The sequence below is a fragment of the Otolemur garnettii genome, unplaced genomic scaffold, assembly GCF_000181295.1.
Source record: "Otolemur garnettii isolate 467f Iridium unplaced genomic scaffold, OtoGar3 scaffold00152, whole genome shotgun sequence".
NCBI classification, from domain to species: domain Eukaryota; kingdom Metazoa; phylum Chordata; class Mammalia; order Primates; family Galagidae; genus Otolemur; species Otolemur garnettii.
In genome coordinates, this window is record NW_003852547.1 from 2232708 (window position 1) to 2243611 (window position 10904).

General features: G+C 48.3%; 1 protein-coding gene across 2 annotated transcripts in view; it reads left to right on the forward strand.

Annotated features, from left to right (window-relative positions):
• The window catches only part of RELB (RELB proto-oncogene, NF-kB subunit), a 30896-nt gene that overhangs the window by 1304 nt on the left and 18688 nt on the right, over positions 1–10904 (forward strand). The window contains exons 2-4 of one of the 2 annotated variants that reach the window (XM_012811168.2): positions 161–208; positions 6317–6325; positions 8252–8598. In XM_012811168.2, the coding sequence (XP_012666622.1) occupies positions 161–208; positions 6317–6325; positions 8252–8598 (404 nt within the window). Of the gene's footprint in view, positions 1–160; positions 392–6316; positions 6326–8251; positions 8599–10904 lie in introns of those variants that run through there. The other variant, XM_023518945.1, reaches the window with a different exon arrangement.

Consider the following 10904-nt stretch of genomic DNA (forward strand, 5'->3'; position numbering starts at 1 on the left):
ACCCGCCACCTTAGGTGTACGTGGCTGGCGCCTTAGCCGGTTGAGCTATAGGCGCCGAGCCCAAAGGGGATTCTATTTCAAAGCAAATAGCCGGGCTTGGGAGATTCTCTGGTCCGGTCTGCCCCGTGTCACCTCCTAAGACGTACCTTCCTCTCTGCAGGGTCCACTGACCTCTCTTCGCTCTCGCTGGCTGTTTCCAGGACCACGGGTGAGCAGCCCTCCAAGGTCCCTGCCCACGTGGAAGTGCAGAAAGGAGTTAGGGGGCCTTGTGGAGAGGGCATGGGCATGCCTCTGTCTGGGGGAGGGTTCATTGAGGTCCACCTCAGCTTTCCCCTGATGGGCTGTGTCCCTCCTTGCCTGTTGGATGGATGGTTCCTCTAGAAGATGGATGGTAGGTGTCCCTACCTCCTGAGTGCTTAGGAAATTGACTGGTAAAACTAACCACCTGCTCGTGCCAGGTGAGATTCACCATAGTGTGGCAGAGGGTAATGAGTACCATCCTGCTTGCTTTGGTTTTGGTTTATATGCTGCTGCCACCCTGCCCTACTGTGTGAATGTCTGCAAGTCACTTCCCCAATTGAGCCTCAGTTTTCCTCATCTGTAAAATGAGCATAATATCAGTGTCTCTCTTTCGGGGGATTGAGAGAATTCAATGAGTTGATATAGGTAAACTTTCAAAGCAGTGTCTGGCCCACAGTAAAGGCTCATAAAGTTACCTGTTAGTGGTAAATAACAATAATTATAATAATTATTATTAGCCTATAATGGTGATTCTTTCCTAAACTATGTGCATACGAATAACTCCCAGAGAGCTTGTTAGAACAGATTTTTTAGGTCCTACCGCTACAGTTTCTGATTCAGTAGGTTTAGATTCGACCCTAAGATTTTATATTTTCAGTAAGTTTCCAAAAGATGCTGAGAACTACTAATCTATAAGATGTCGCAGCCAAAATTTAATGCTGCCTAAGGAAATGCAATGTCTTGGCCAAATTATGACCTTCTTTCTTATAAATTTGCTGGAATTTGGAGGGCAGGGGCAGAGTCCTATCATTCTGAGTACTCAGTGAATCTATTTAGCTGGGTCTGGGCCTTGCTCTAGAGGTAGACTCTTGGAACAGGTCCCAGAAATGCTGGGTTGGCCATGGAGAAGGTGCTGCAGGTTCCTCAACAGATTTGAAAATTTAGGGGTTAGTGAAAAGGTGGGGGTTAGCATTGGGGACAGGTATTGCCCAAGTGCTGGTTCTAAGCAGGAACAAGGCTGAGACTTTTCTGGCCTGAGACCTTGCTGTTTAGTTTTAAGTGAGTAATTTCTGACATCATCCATTCAATAAATGTTTAGTGAGCACCTATTCTGTAGTGACTCTATGCTGGGCAGTGCTGAGGACAGCCCTGGCCCTGTCTCATGGGATTCCCTACCTAGATAGGGAGGCAGACATATAAACAATAAATAAAATTTGAAAATATAAAAGGTAGGTCAGGCACTGTGGCTCACGCCTGTAATCCTAGCACTCTGGGAGGCTAAGGTGGTGGATTGCCTGAGCTCACGAGTTTAAGACCAGCCTGAGCCAGAGCGAGAACTTGTCTCTAAAAATAGCTGGGTTGGCTCAGTGCCTGTAGCTCAAGCAGCTAAGGTAACAGCCACATACACCAGAGCTGGCAGGTTTGAATCCAGCCTGGGCCTGCCAAACAACAATGACAATGACAACCAAAAAATGTCCAGGCATTGTGGTAGGCACCTGTTGTCCCAGCTACTTGGGAGGCTGAGGCAAGAGAATCGCTTAAGCCCAGGAGTTGGAGGTTGCTATGAGCTGTGATGCCATGACACTCTACCTGGAGCAACAGCTTGAGGCTCTGTCTCAAAAAAAAAAAAAAAAGAAAGAAATAACTGGGTTGGTGGCACCTATAGCTCAGTGAGTAGATGCCAGCCACATACACCGAAGTTCAAACCCAGCCCTGGCCAGCTAAAACAACAATGACAACTGCAATGAAAAAAATAGCCAGGTGTCTGTAGTCCCAGCTACTTGGGAGGCTGAGGCAAGAGAATTGCATAAGCCCAAGAGTTTGAGGTTGCTGTGAGCTGTGATGCCACAGCACGCTACCAAGGGCAACATGGTGAGACTGTCTCACAAAATAATTATAATAATAGGCAGCACCCATAGCTCATGCGGGAGGGTACTGGCCACATAAACCTAAGGTGGCAGGTTTGAACTTGGCCCGGGCCTGCTAAGCAACAGTGACAACTACAACAAAAAATAGCCAGGCGTTTTGGTGGACTCCTATAGTCCCAGCTACTTGGGAGGCTGAGGCAAGAGAATCACTCGAGCCCAAGAGTTAGAGGTTGCTATGAGCTACAATGCCATGGCACTCTACCAAGGTGACAAAGTAAGACTCTGTCTCAAAATTTAAAAAAAGTATAAAAGGTGATAAGGGCTATGAAGAAATATTGGGGTCAATAATATTTAACACCAAGATGGGAGAACTAGTGAAATAGAGTGGTAGGGAAAATATCCCACTTTTTGACGGGCCAGACACATGCTGGGCACCGGGGATACAATGAGGATGGACAGCCATACTCATCAATCTTTAGTGTTTTCAGACTATAGGAAGAGATAGGTATGAATCAACACAGTGTGAGGTCTTGTCAGATTCTAATCAGTGACATGAAAAGTATAAAACAAAGGGACCTAACTTCAAGTAAGTAGAATAGGTGTCCTGGGAACTATCCTGGATCAAGTAGTCAGAGAAGATCTGTCCAGGACATGATATTTGACCAGGAAGGGAGGAGGAGGAGAAAGCCATGCAAAGAACTGGGTGAAGAGCATTAGGCAGAGACCAGATCATGCAAAGACCCCGAAGAAGCACATACATAGGTAGTTTTTCTGCTCTCACATGCTCCCAAATGGCCCATCCTGGCTGCCCCAAATTGGTGGCAAACCTGTGCAGAAGGTTGGGGGGATGTCATTTGAAAAGAGCCTTGAGGCTCGGCGCCTGTGGCTCAAGCAGCTAAGGCGCCAGCCACATACACCTAAGGTGGCAGGTTCGAATCCCCAGCCTGGGCCCGCCAAACAACAATGATGGCTGCAACCAAAAAATGGCCGGGCATTGTGGCAGGTGCCTGTAGTCCCAGCTACTTGGGAGGCTGAGGCAGGAGACTCGCTTGAGCCCAGGAGTTGAAGGTTGCTGTGAGCTGTGATGCCATGGCACTCTACCCAGGGGGGATAGTTTGAGGCTCTGTCTCAAAAAAAAAAAAAAAAAAAAAAAAAAAAAAAAAGAAAAGAGCCTTGAATAAAGAAAGGAAGTTCCTAATACCTTTTGGCTGAAAGAGATCTTTAGGGGACCGTGCCTATGGCTCAGTGAGTAGGGGGCCGGCCCCATATATCGAAGGTGGTGGTTACAAACCCAGCCCCGGCCAAACTGCCACAGAAAAATAGCCGGGCATTGTAGTGCGGGTAGTCCCAGCTACTCGGGAAGCTGAGGCAAGAGAATCGCCTAAGCCCAAGAGCTGGAGGTTGCTGTGAGCTGTGATGTCATGGCACTCTACCGAGGGTGACAAAGTGAAACTCTGTCTCTAAAAAAAAAAAAAAGAAAGAAAGAGAACTTCAGATAATAAAAATATTACTAGGCGGTGCCTGTTGCTTAGTAGATAGGGCACTGGCCCCATATACCGAGGGTGGAGGGTTTAAACCCATCCCTGGCCAAACTGCAACAAAAAAATAGCTGGTCGTTGTGGTGGGCACCTGTAGTCCCAGCTACTCTGGAGGCTGAGGCAAGAGAATTGCCTAAGCCCAGGAGTTGGAAGTTGCTGTGAGCTGTGACACTACGGCACTCTACCAAGGGCGATAAAGTGAGACTCGGTCTCTAAAATAAATAAATAGGGACGTGCCTATGGCTCAAGCAGCTAAGTTGCCAGCCACATACACCTGAGTGGGTGGGTTCAAATCTAGCCCGGTCCCGCCAAACAACAATGATGGCTGCAACCAAAATAGATGGGCATTGTGGCAGGCACCTGTAGTCTCAGCCACTTGGGAGGCAGAGGCAGGAGACTCACTTGAGCCCAGGAGTTAGAGGCTGCTGTGAGCTGTGATGCCACAGCACTCTACCCAGGGTGACAGCTTGAGACTCTATCTCAAAAAATAAAAAATAAAATAAATAAATAAATAAATATATTACCTATGTAGGCTGGGTGCAGTGTAATTACGCCTGTAATTAGGATTACACCTGTAATCCTAGCACTCTGGGAGGCCAGGTGGATTGCTTGAGCTCATGAGTTCGAGACCAGCCTGAGCAAAAGCAAGACCCTGTTTCTACTAAAAATAGAAAAACTGAGGCAAGAGGATCATTTGAGCCTAGGGAGGTGAAAATGATCATTTGAGCCCAGCCTCCAGGTTGCTGTGAGCTATGATGCCACAGCACTCTACCTAGGGAGATAGCCTGAGACTGTATCTCAAAAAAAAAAATTATCAAAGCTATAAGGAAGATACAGAGTGGCCAGATCCTGTGCTAAGCAGTTTACCTGTGTGATCCTTAATACTCATGTTAGCACATGAGGTAGGAGCTCAAATCTCATTTGTAGCGGAGGCTCAGAGAGGTTAAGTGACTTGCCCAAGGCCACATCTCCAATGAATGAATGTGTGACTCTACGTCCATGCTCTAAAACCATGCTTTCCAACTTCCCCATTTTACAGACAGACAAATGAAGACTTCGAGAGAAGAAGGGATTTATTCAAGTCTATAAAACAATGGCTTCCAACATCTTGTCCAATAGCAGCCAGTATTTGTGTAACACTTACTGTGAAGCAGTTTTAAGTGCTTCCTATGTATTATTTAAATTATTTAAGCCTGGCCCGGGGCAGTAGTTTACCCCTGTAATCCAAGTACTTTGGGAAGCCCAGGAAGAACAATTGCTTGAGGCCACGAGTTTGAGATCAGTCTGGGCAACATAGCAAGACCCAGGCATGATGGCCCATGCCTGTAGTCCCCTCGCTACTTGGGAAGCTGAGGCAGCAGAATCACTTGAGCCTGGGAGTTCAGGGTTACAGTGACCTGTGATCACGTTGCTGTACTCCAGCCTGGATGACAGAGAGAGAACTGGGTCTTAATGTTTAAAAATTAAAATGAGTAAAAGTAAATTAATATAAGCCCAATGAGGTATGGATTATTAAAATAGTGCCTATTTTATTGATGAAGGGACCACGGTACAAAGAGGTTAAGTAATGGGCTCAAATCCACTCAGCTAGCAAGTAGCAGAGCCAGGATTTGAACTGAGGCCATCAGTCCAAAGCTTTAGCTACTGCCACCTGGGACTCAGTCTCCCCCTGCATTCTAGAAGCTTCCTGACAGCCCGGGACAAAGTCTAATTTATCTTTGGGTCCTCAGGTTCATCCAGCATGGATGCTTATAAAGGATTTTCCACATTGAGGTGACTTGACGTTGGCCCTACAAGTGACCTAGGGCACATCCTTTTCTTTATCCTAGCCTTGGTATTCCTATCTGCCAAGTGAGGACCCTGGCACCATATCCACTTCATAAACCACATGAGATAAAGGGTGCAAGAAAACTGCCTCACAAGGGGCAAAGGTCTGGCTGCCAGAAGCCACTCCCTGAAAACACAGGAGGAAGACAGTTCTAGCAGCCAGGCAGGTCTACGTGGATAAATCCCTAGCCAGTGGTCTGCGTGGGGCATCTGGCTTTGGCCTGCCCCCTCTTCTGTGGGATCCCGAGGCTTGCTGCCTCAGGCCTACCCTTCATCCTGTCTGTTGGATGATAGGAGGTTGATTGTGATTCCTCATGGCCCCTTTCTGGGCTGAGCTTTACTAGGGAGGTAAAGAGGGGCCTCCCTTAGGAAGCAGAGATGATTAAGATTTCGGGTGGGCGCTGCTGGGGGACTGGACCAAGATGCACAAGAGGTGGTTGGTAGGATTCAGATCAGCCTCACTGGATCTTCAGACACCTGCCAGTGACCACCAGGAGGCTAGTGTGGCCTTTAGCAAGGGAATACCCCCACAATTTATTAGAATCTAGTGATAAAACACTTTGCTTTCCCACAGATTACCAAAAAGACTTCATAATCCCTGTTCTAAATGATTTTTGGGAAGCATTTGGCTTAGTTTGAGCATACCCTGATGCTGGGACCCCAACATTAGGAGCTGAAGGGAAGGGATGATGTGGGTTGGGGTTGGCATCCCAATGAGTCAGAGCCTAGGGTTTCCTAGGATGGAGGAAGGGGTAAGGGTCATAGCATTGGGGAATCTTTTCAAGGATGAAAAGTCTTGACCTCATTCTGGACCTCACCTTTCTCTTTCTCTTCCTTCCACAGATGAACTGGGTGAGTACCACGAGGCAGGTTTGCGGGGAGGCCAAGGGGTCCAAGAGCTCACAGAGGGGGGGTCTTGGCCTTCCTTGTTCCGTGGGGGAGGGGATGTCATGGTCTGACTTCCAGGACTTGTAGGGGGATTTGAATGAAGTTGCTCCCAAGGTGCTTAGCAGTGCTTGACACTTGGAAAACACTCAGCGTATGTTTGCTGCCTCTGGTGTTATTATTATTCTTGCTATCATTGTCCATTCATTCTGTGCAGGTTACTGAGCTTCTACTGCATGCTAGGCACTGTGTTGGGCACTGGGGATACAGTTATGAACAAAACAAAGTCCCTACCCTCATGGAGTTGATAATTGAGGAGGGGGGACAGAGGAAAATGAGTAAATGAATGAGATAATGTTAGATTGCTAAGGGCTGTTAAGGAAATAAACAGGAAGAGGGAGAGATGGCCCGGGGAGGACGCATGGGGGGGCCCTTTCTGAAGAGGTGACATTTGAGTTGGGTCCAGATGGATAGGAAGAAGTCATCACAGGTTGAATGGGGAAAGGTGAGGAAAAGGCAGTTAGAGGATCAAGTTTAAGGCCCTGAAGACGACCAGGGTTGGTGGATGCAAGAGACAGAGAGAGGCTAGAGCAGAGTGAGAGATGGGTGTGGGGCTGGTGAAGCCCAGGGCAGTAGGTGCCTTTTCCCACAAGGCTCCTGGCCAAGGTGAGGGGTTGTGAGGTTTGATTAGGTTTTGGTTTTGGGGATGAATGGAGGTTTTAGAAGGTTTTAGTGTGGTGTAGGTATTGACTTTGACTCTAAGGGAGATGGGAACCATGGGAGGCTTCTGGGCAGAGTAGAGACAAGCTCAGACCTAACAAAATCCCTCTGGCTGCATGTGAGGAACAGACTGAGTGGGGCCATTGGGTGGTCACAGGGAGACATTGTTCAGATGGGAGATTATGAAGGCTGGACCAGGATGGCTGCCATGGGGGTGGAAAGTAGTGGGAAAGTAAATATATTTTTGAAGTAGAGGCACAGTGGCAGAAAAACTTCATGGATTGGACATAACAGATATAGGATCATGAGTAATTTAAAAAGACCCTTGCAGGCCCAGTGGGGCGCGTGGTGGCTCACACCTGTAATCTGAGCACTCTGGGAGGCTGAGGTGGGTGGATTGCCTGAGCTTATGATTTCAAGACCAGCCAGAGCCAGAATGAGACCCTGCCTCTAAAGATAGCTGGGTGTTGTGGTTGGCACCTGTAGTCTCAGCTACTTGGGAGACTGAATGAAGCAAGAGGATCACTTAAGCCCAGGAGTTTGAGGTTGCTGTGAGCAATGTCACCATGGCACTCTACCCAGGGCAACAAAGTCCAGCTTGGTGGCTGGCAGTGCTGCTTTCTGACATGAGGACAGCTGGGCCAGAGCAGCTATTATTCTTGTTAACCCTGCGAGATACAGACAGGGGGACCTGTTAGGTGGCCCTTATCTTTGTCCAGGTGAGAGATGTGGGAATGGGTGAGTTCAGGAGTATTAGGTGGAAGTGGGGGGCTAAGGAAAAGAAGGAACTGGGCAGACCCCCGGTTTTAGCAACTGGGGGCTACTGCGGCTGTTGGCCAAAATAAAGACGGGGGCTTTATTTGTATTTTTTTAATTTCAAGTTAATTTGAGGGTACAAAGAATTAGGTTGCAGTGTTTGTATTTGTGAGGTATAGTCCTTGTTCTGTTGTGTCCCGCCCCCAGGAGGTGTGCCACATTACCGCCCCTCATTGTGCCCATTAAGTGGGAGCACATCAATCCCTCTCCCTTCACCCGGGACAGGACCTTTGTTATGGTCGGAGCTGAGGCCCCCACTGCGCCCCGCCCGCTAGAAATAAACCTTGAAGAAATTAGTGGGATGGAAAAGGTCTTAAGGGTAACCCAAGTCACCCTGTGATTCTGTTTCTCCCACAGAGATCATCGACGAGTACATCAAAGAGAATGGCTTCGACCCGGAGAGGGCACAGCCAGGCCAGGGCGAGGGGCTGCCCCGCTTGGTATCCCGTGGGGCGGCCTCCCTGAGCACAGTCACCCTGGGCCCCGCAGCGCCCCCGCCCCCGGCCACGCCGCCACCCTGGGCATGCTCCCTGGGCCGGCTGGTTCCCCCGAACCCGGGCCCGGGCCCACGGCCGCACCTGGTCATCACTGAGCAGCCCAAGCAGCGCGGCATGCGCTTCCGCTACGAGTGCGAGGGCCGCTCGGCAGGCAGCATCCTTGGGGAGAGCAGCACGGAGGCCAGCAAGACGCTGCCCTCCATCGAGGTGGGGCCCGAGGCATCTGAGGCTGGGACTTAGCCCACACCCAAGATTTATGCCCATGGATTTATTCATATATTTGATGGTGGTTATTATTATTGCTGTTGCTATTGTTGGGCCGGGTAACACTATCACCTCACTCTGGATCTAAAAGGTTCAAAGGAGCATCCAAGGAAAGGCCTTATTCTGGCAATTTGGCCTTATCTAGCAAAATGGTTATTGCTCATAAAGGGATGGTAGCCTCCTGGTTCACAAGGGAGGATGTAAGAATCAGTGTGCCTGGGTTTGAATTTGCTTCTGCCATTTACTAGCTGTGCAGCCTCAGGCAGGTTACTTAGTCTCTGTGTGCCCCAGTTTTCTCTTCTACTAAATGGGATGACAATAATAACCAGCTATTGGGCAGTGCCTGTGGCTCAATAAGTAGGGCGCCGGCACCATATACTGAGGGTGTCAGGTTCAAACCCAGCCCTGGCCAAACTGCAACAAAAAAAATAGCTGGGCGTTGTGGCGGGCACCTGTAGTCCCAGCTACTCCCTAGGCTGGGGCAAGAGAATCGCCTAAGCTCAGGAGTTGGAGTTGCTGTGAGCTGTGATGCTACAGCACTCTACCGAGGGCAATAAAGTGAGACTATGTCTCTAAAAATAATAATAATAATAATAACAAGCCACAAGGGGTCGTGGTGGGGACTAAGTTAGTTAATTATACATGCCAAGGGCCTCTTACATGGTACAAGTACTTAGTGGTAGAGATGAGGGAGCTGCTGGTATTATTAGTGTTATTACTATTATCGTCATTACTCTTAGGCCCAGCCACTCTTTTTTTTTTTTCTTTCTTGAAGCAGGGTCTCACTTTATTGCAGGACCTCACAAAGGTCCTGTCCCGGGTGAAGTAGAGTGCCAGTGGTGTCATAGCTCACAGCAACCTCAAATTCTTGGGCTCAACTGGTTTTGCTTCTCCCACAGCCTCCTGAATAGCTAGGACTACAGGCACCCACCACGACACCTGGCCATTTTTAGAGATGGGAGTCTCCCTCTGGCTCAGGCTGGTCTTGAACTCCTGAGCTCAAGTGATCCACCCACCTCAGCCTCCTAGAATGCTAGGATTACAGGCATGAGCTACTCCCCCCTGCCACAGCCACTGTTATTCTAGGAATTTATCGTGTATATATTTCTGCAGCTGAGTGAAAAGGAGATGGTACAGGGTTAATCACTGAAGCCTTAGTTATATTGCCAAGGTTTGGAAATTCAATATTAGTCAGTAGGGAACTGGTGATCTAAACTGTGACTATATTCACATCAGAATCCTGCACAGCTATAACAGATACATCTGTGTGTGTGTATGTGTGCAGATTAATATAAATGTGTATAGCTCAATAGAGAAAATTTAGAATATAAGAGTGTTCCTTAGGTATTGATGGGGAAGTACCATCAAGATATATTAATAATAATAAAAACATTTCTGGGGTGGTGCCTGTGGCTCAGTGAGTAGGGCACCAGCTCTATATATGGAGGGTGGTGGGTTCGAACCCGGCTCTAGCCAAACTGCAACAAAAAAATAGCCAGGCGTTATGGCGGGTGCCTATAATCCGAACTACTCGGGAGGCTGAGGCAAGAGAATCACTTAAGCCCAATTAAGGTTGCTGTGAGCTGTGGGAGTAAAAAAGTAAGACCTTGTCTCTAAAAGAAAAATAAAAAATTCTGCCTTAGTGCTTATAGCTCAAACGGCTAAGGGGCCAGCCACATACACCAGAGCTGGCAGGTTTGAATCCAGCCCTCCAAACAACGATGACAACTATAACCAAAAAATAGCCGGGCATTGTGGCAGGTGCCTGTAGTCTCAGCTACTTGGGAGGCAAGAGAATAGCCCAGGAATTTGAGGTTGCTGTGAGCTGTGATGCCATGGCACTCTATCTAGGGTGACAACTTGAGACTCTGTCTCAAAAAAAAAAAAAATTTCTAGTTGGGCAGGGTAGCTCACTCCTGTAATCCTACCTCTCTGGGAGGCCAAGGTGGATGGATCCCTTGAGCTCAGGAGTTCAAGACCAACCTGAGCAAGAGTAAGACCCCATCTCTACTAAAAATAGAAAATTTAGCTGGGCATTGTGGCAGGCACCTGTAGTTCCAGCTACTGGGGAGGTTGAGGCAAGAGAATCACTTGAGCCCAGAAATTTGAGGTTGCTGTGAGCTGTGATGTCTTGGCAATCTAGCCTGGGGCAATAGAATAAGACTGTCTCAAAAAAAATTGGGGGCAGCGCCTGTGGCTCAAGGAGTAGGGCACTGGCCCCATATACTGGGAATGGTGAGTTTGAACCC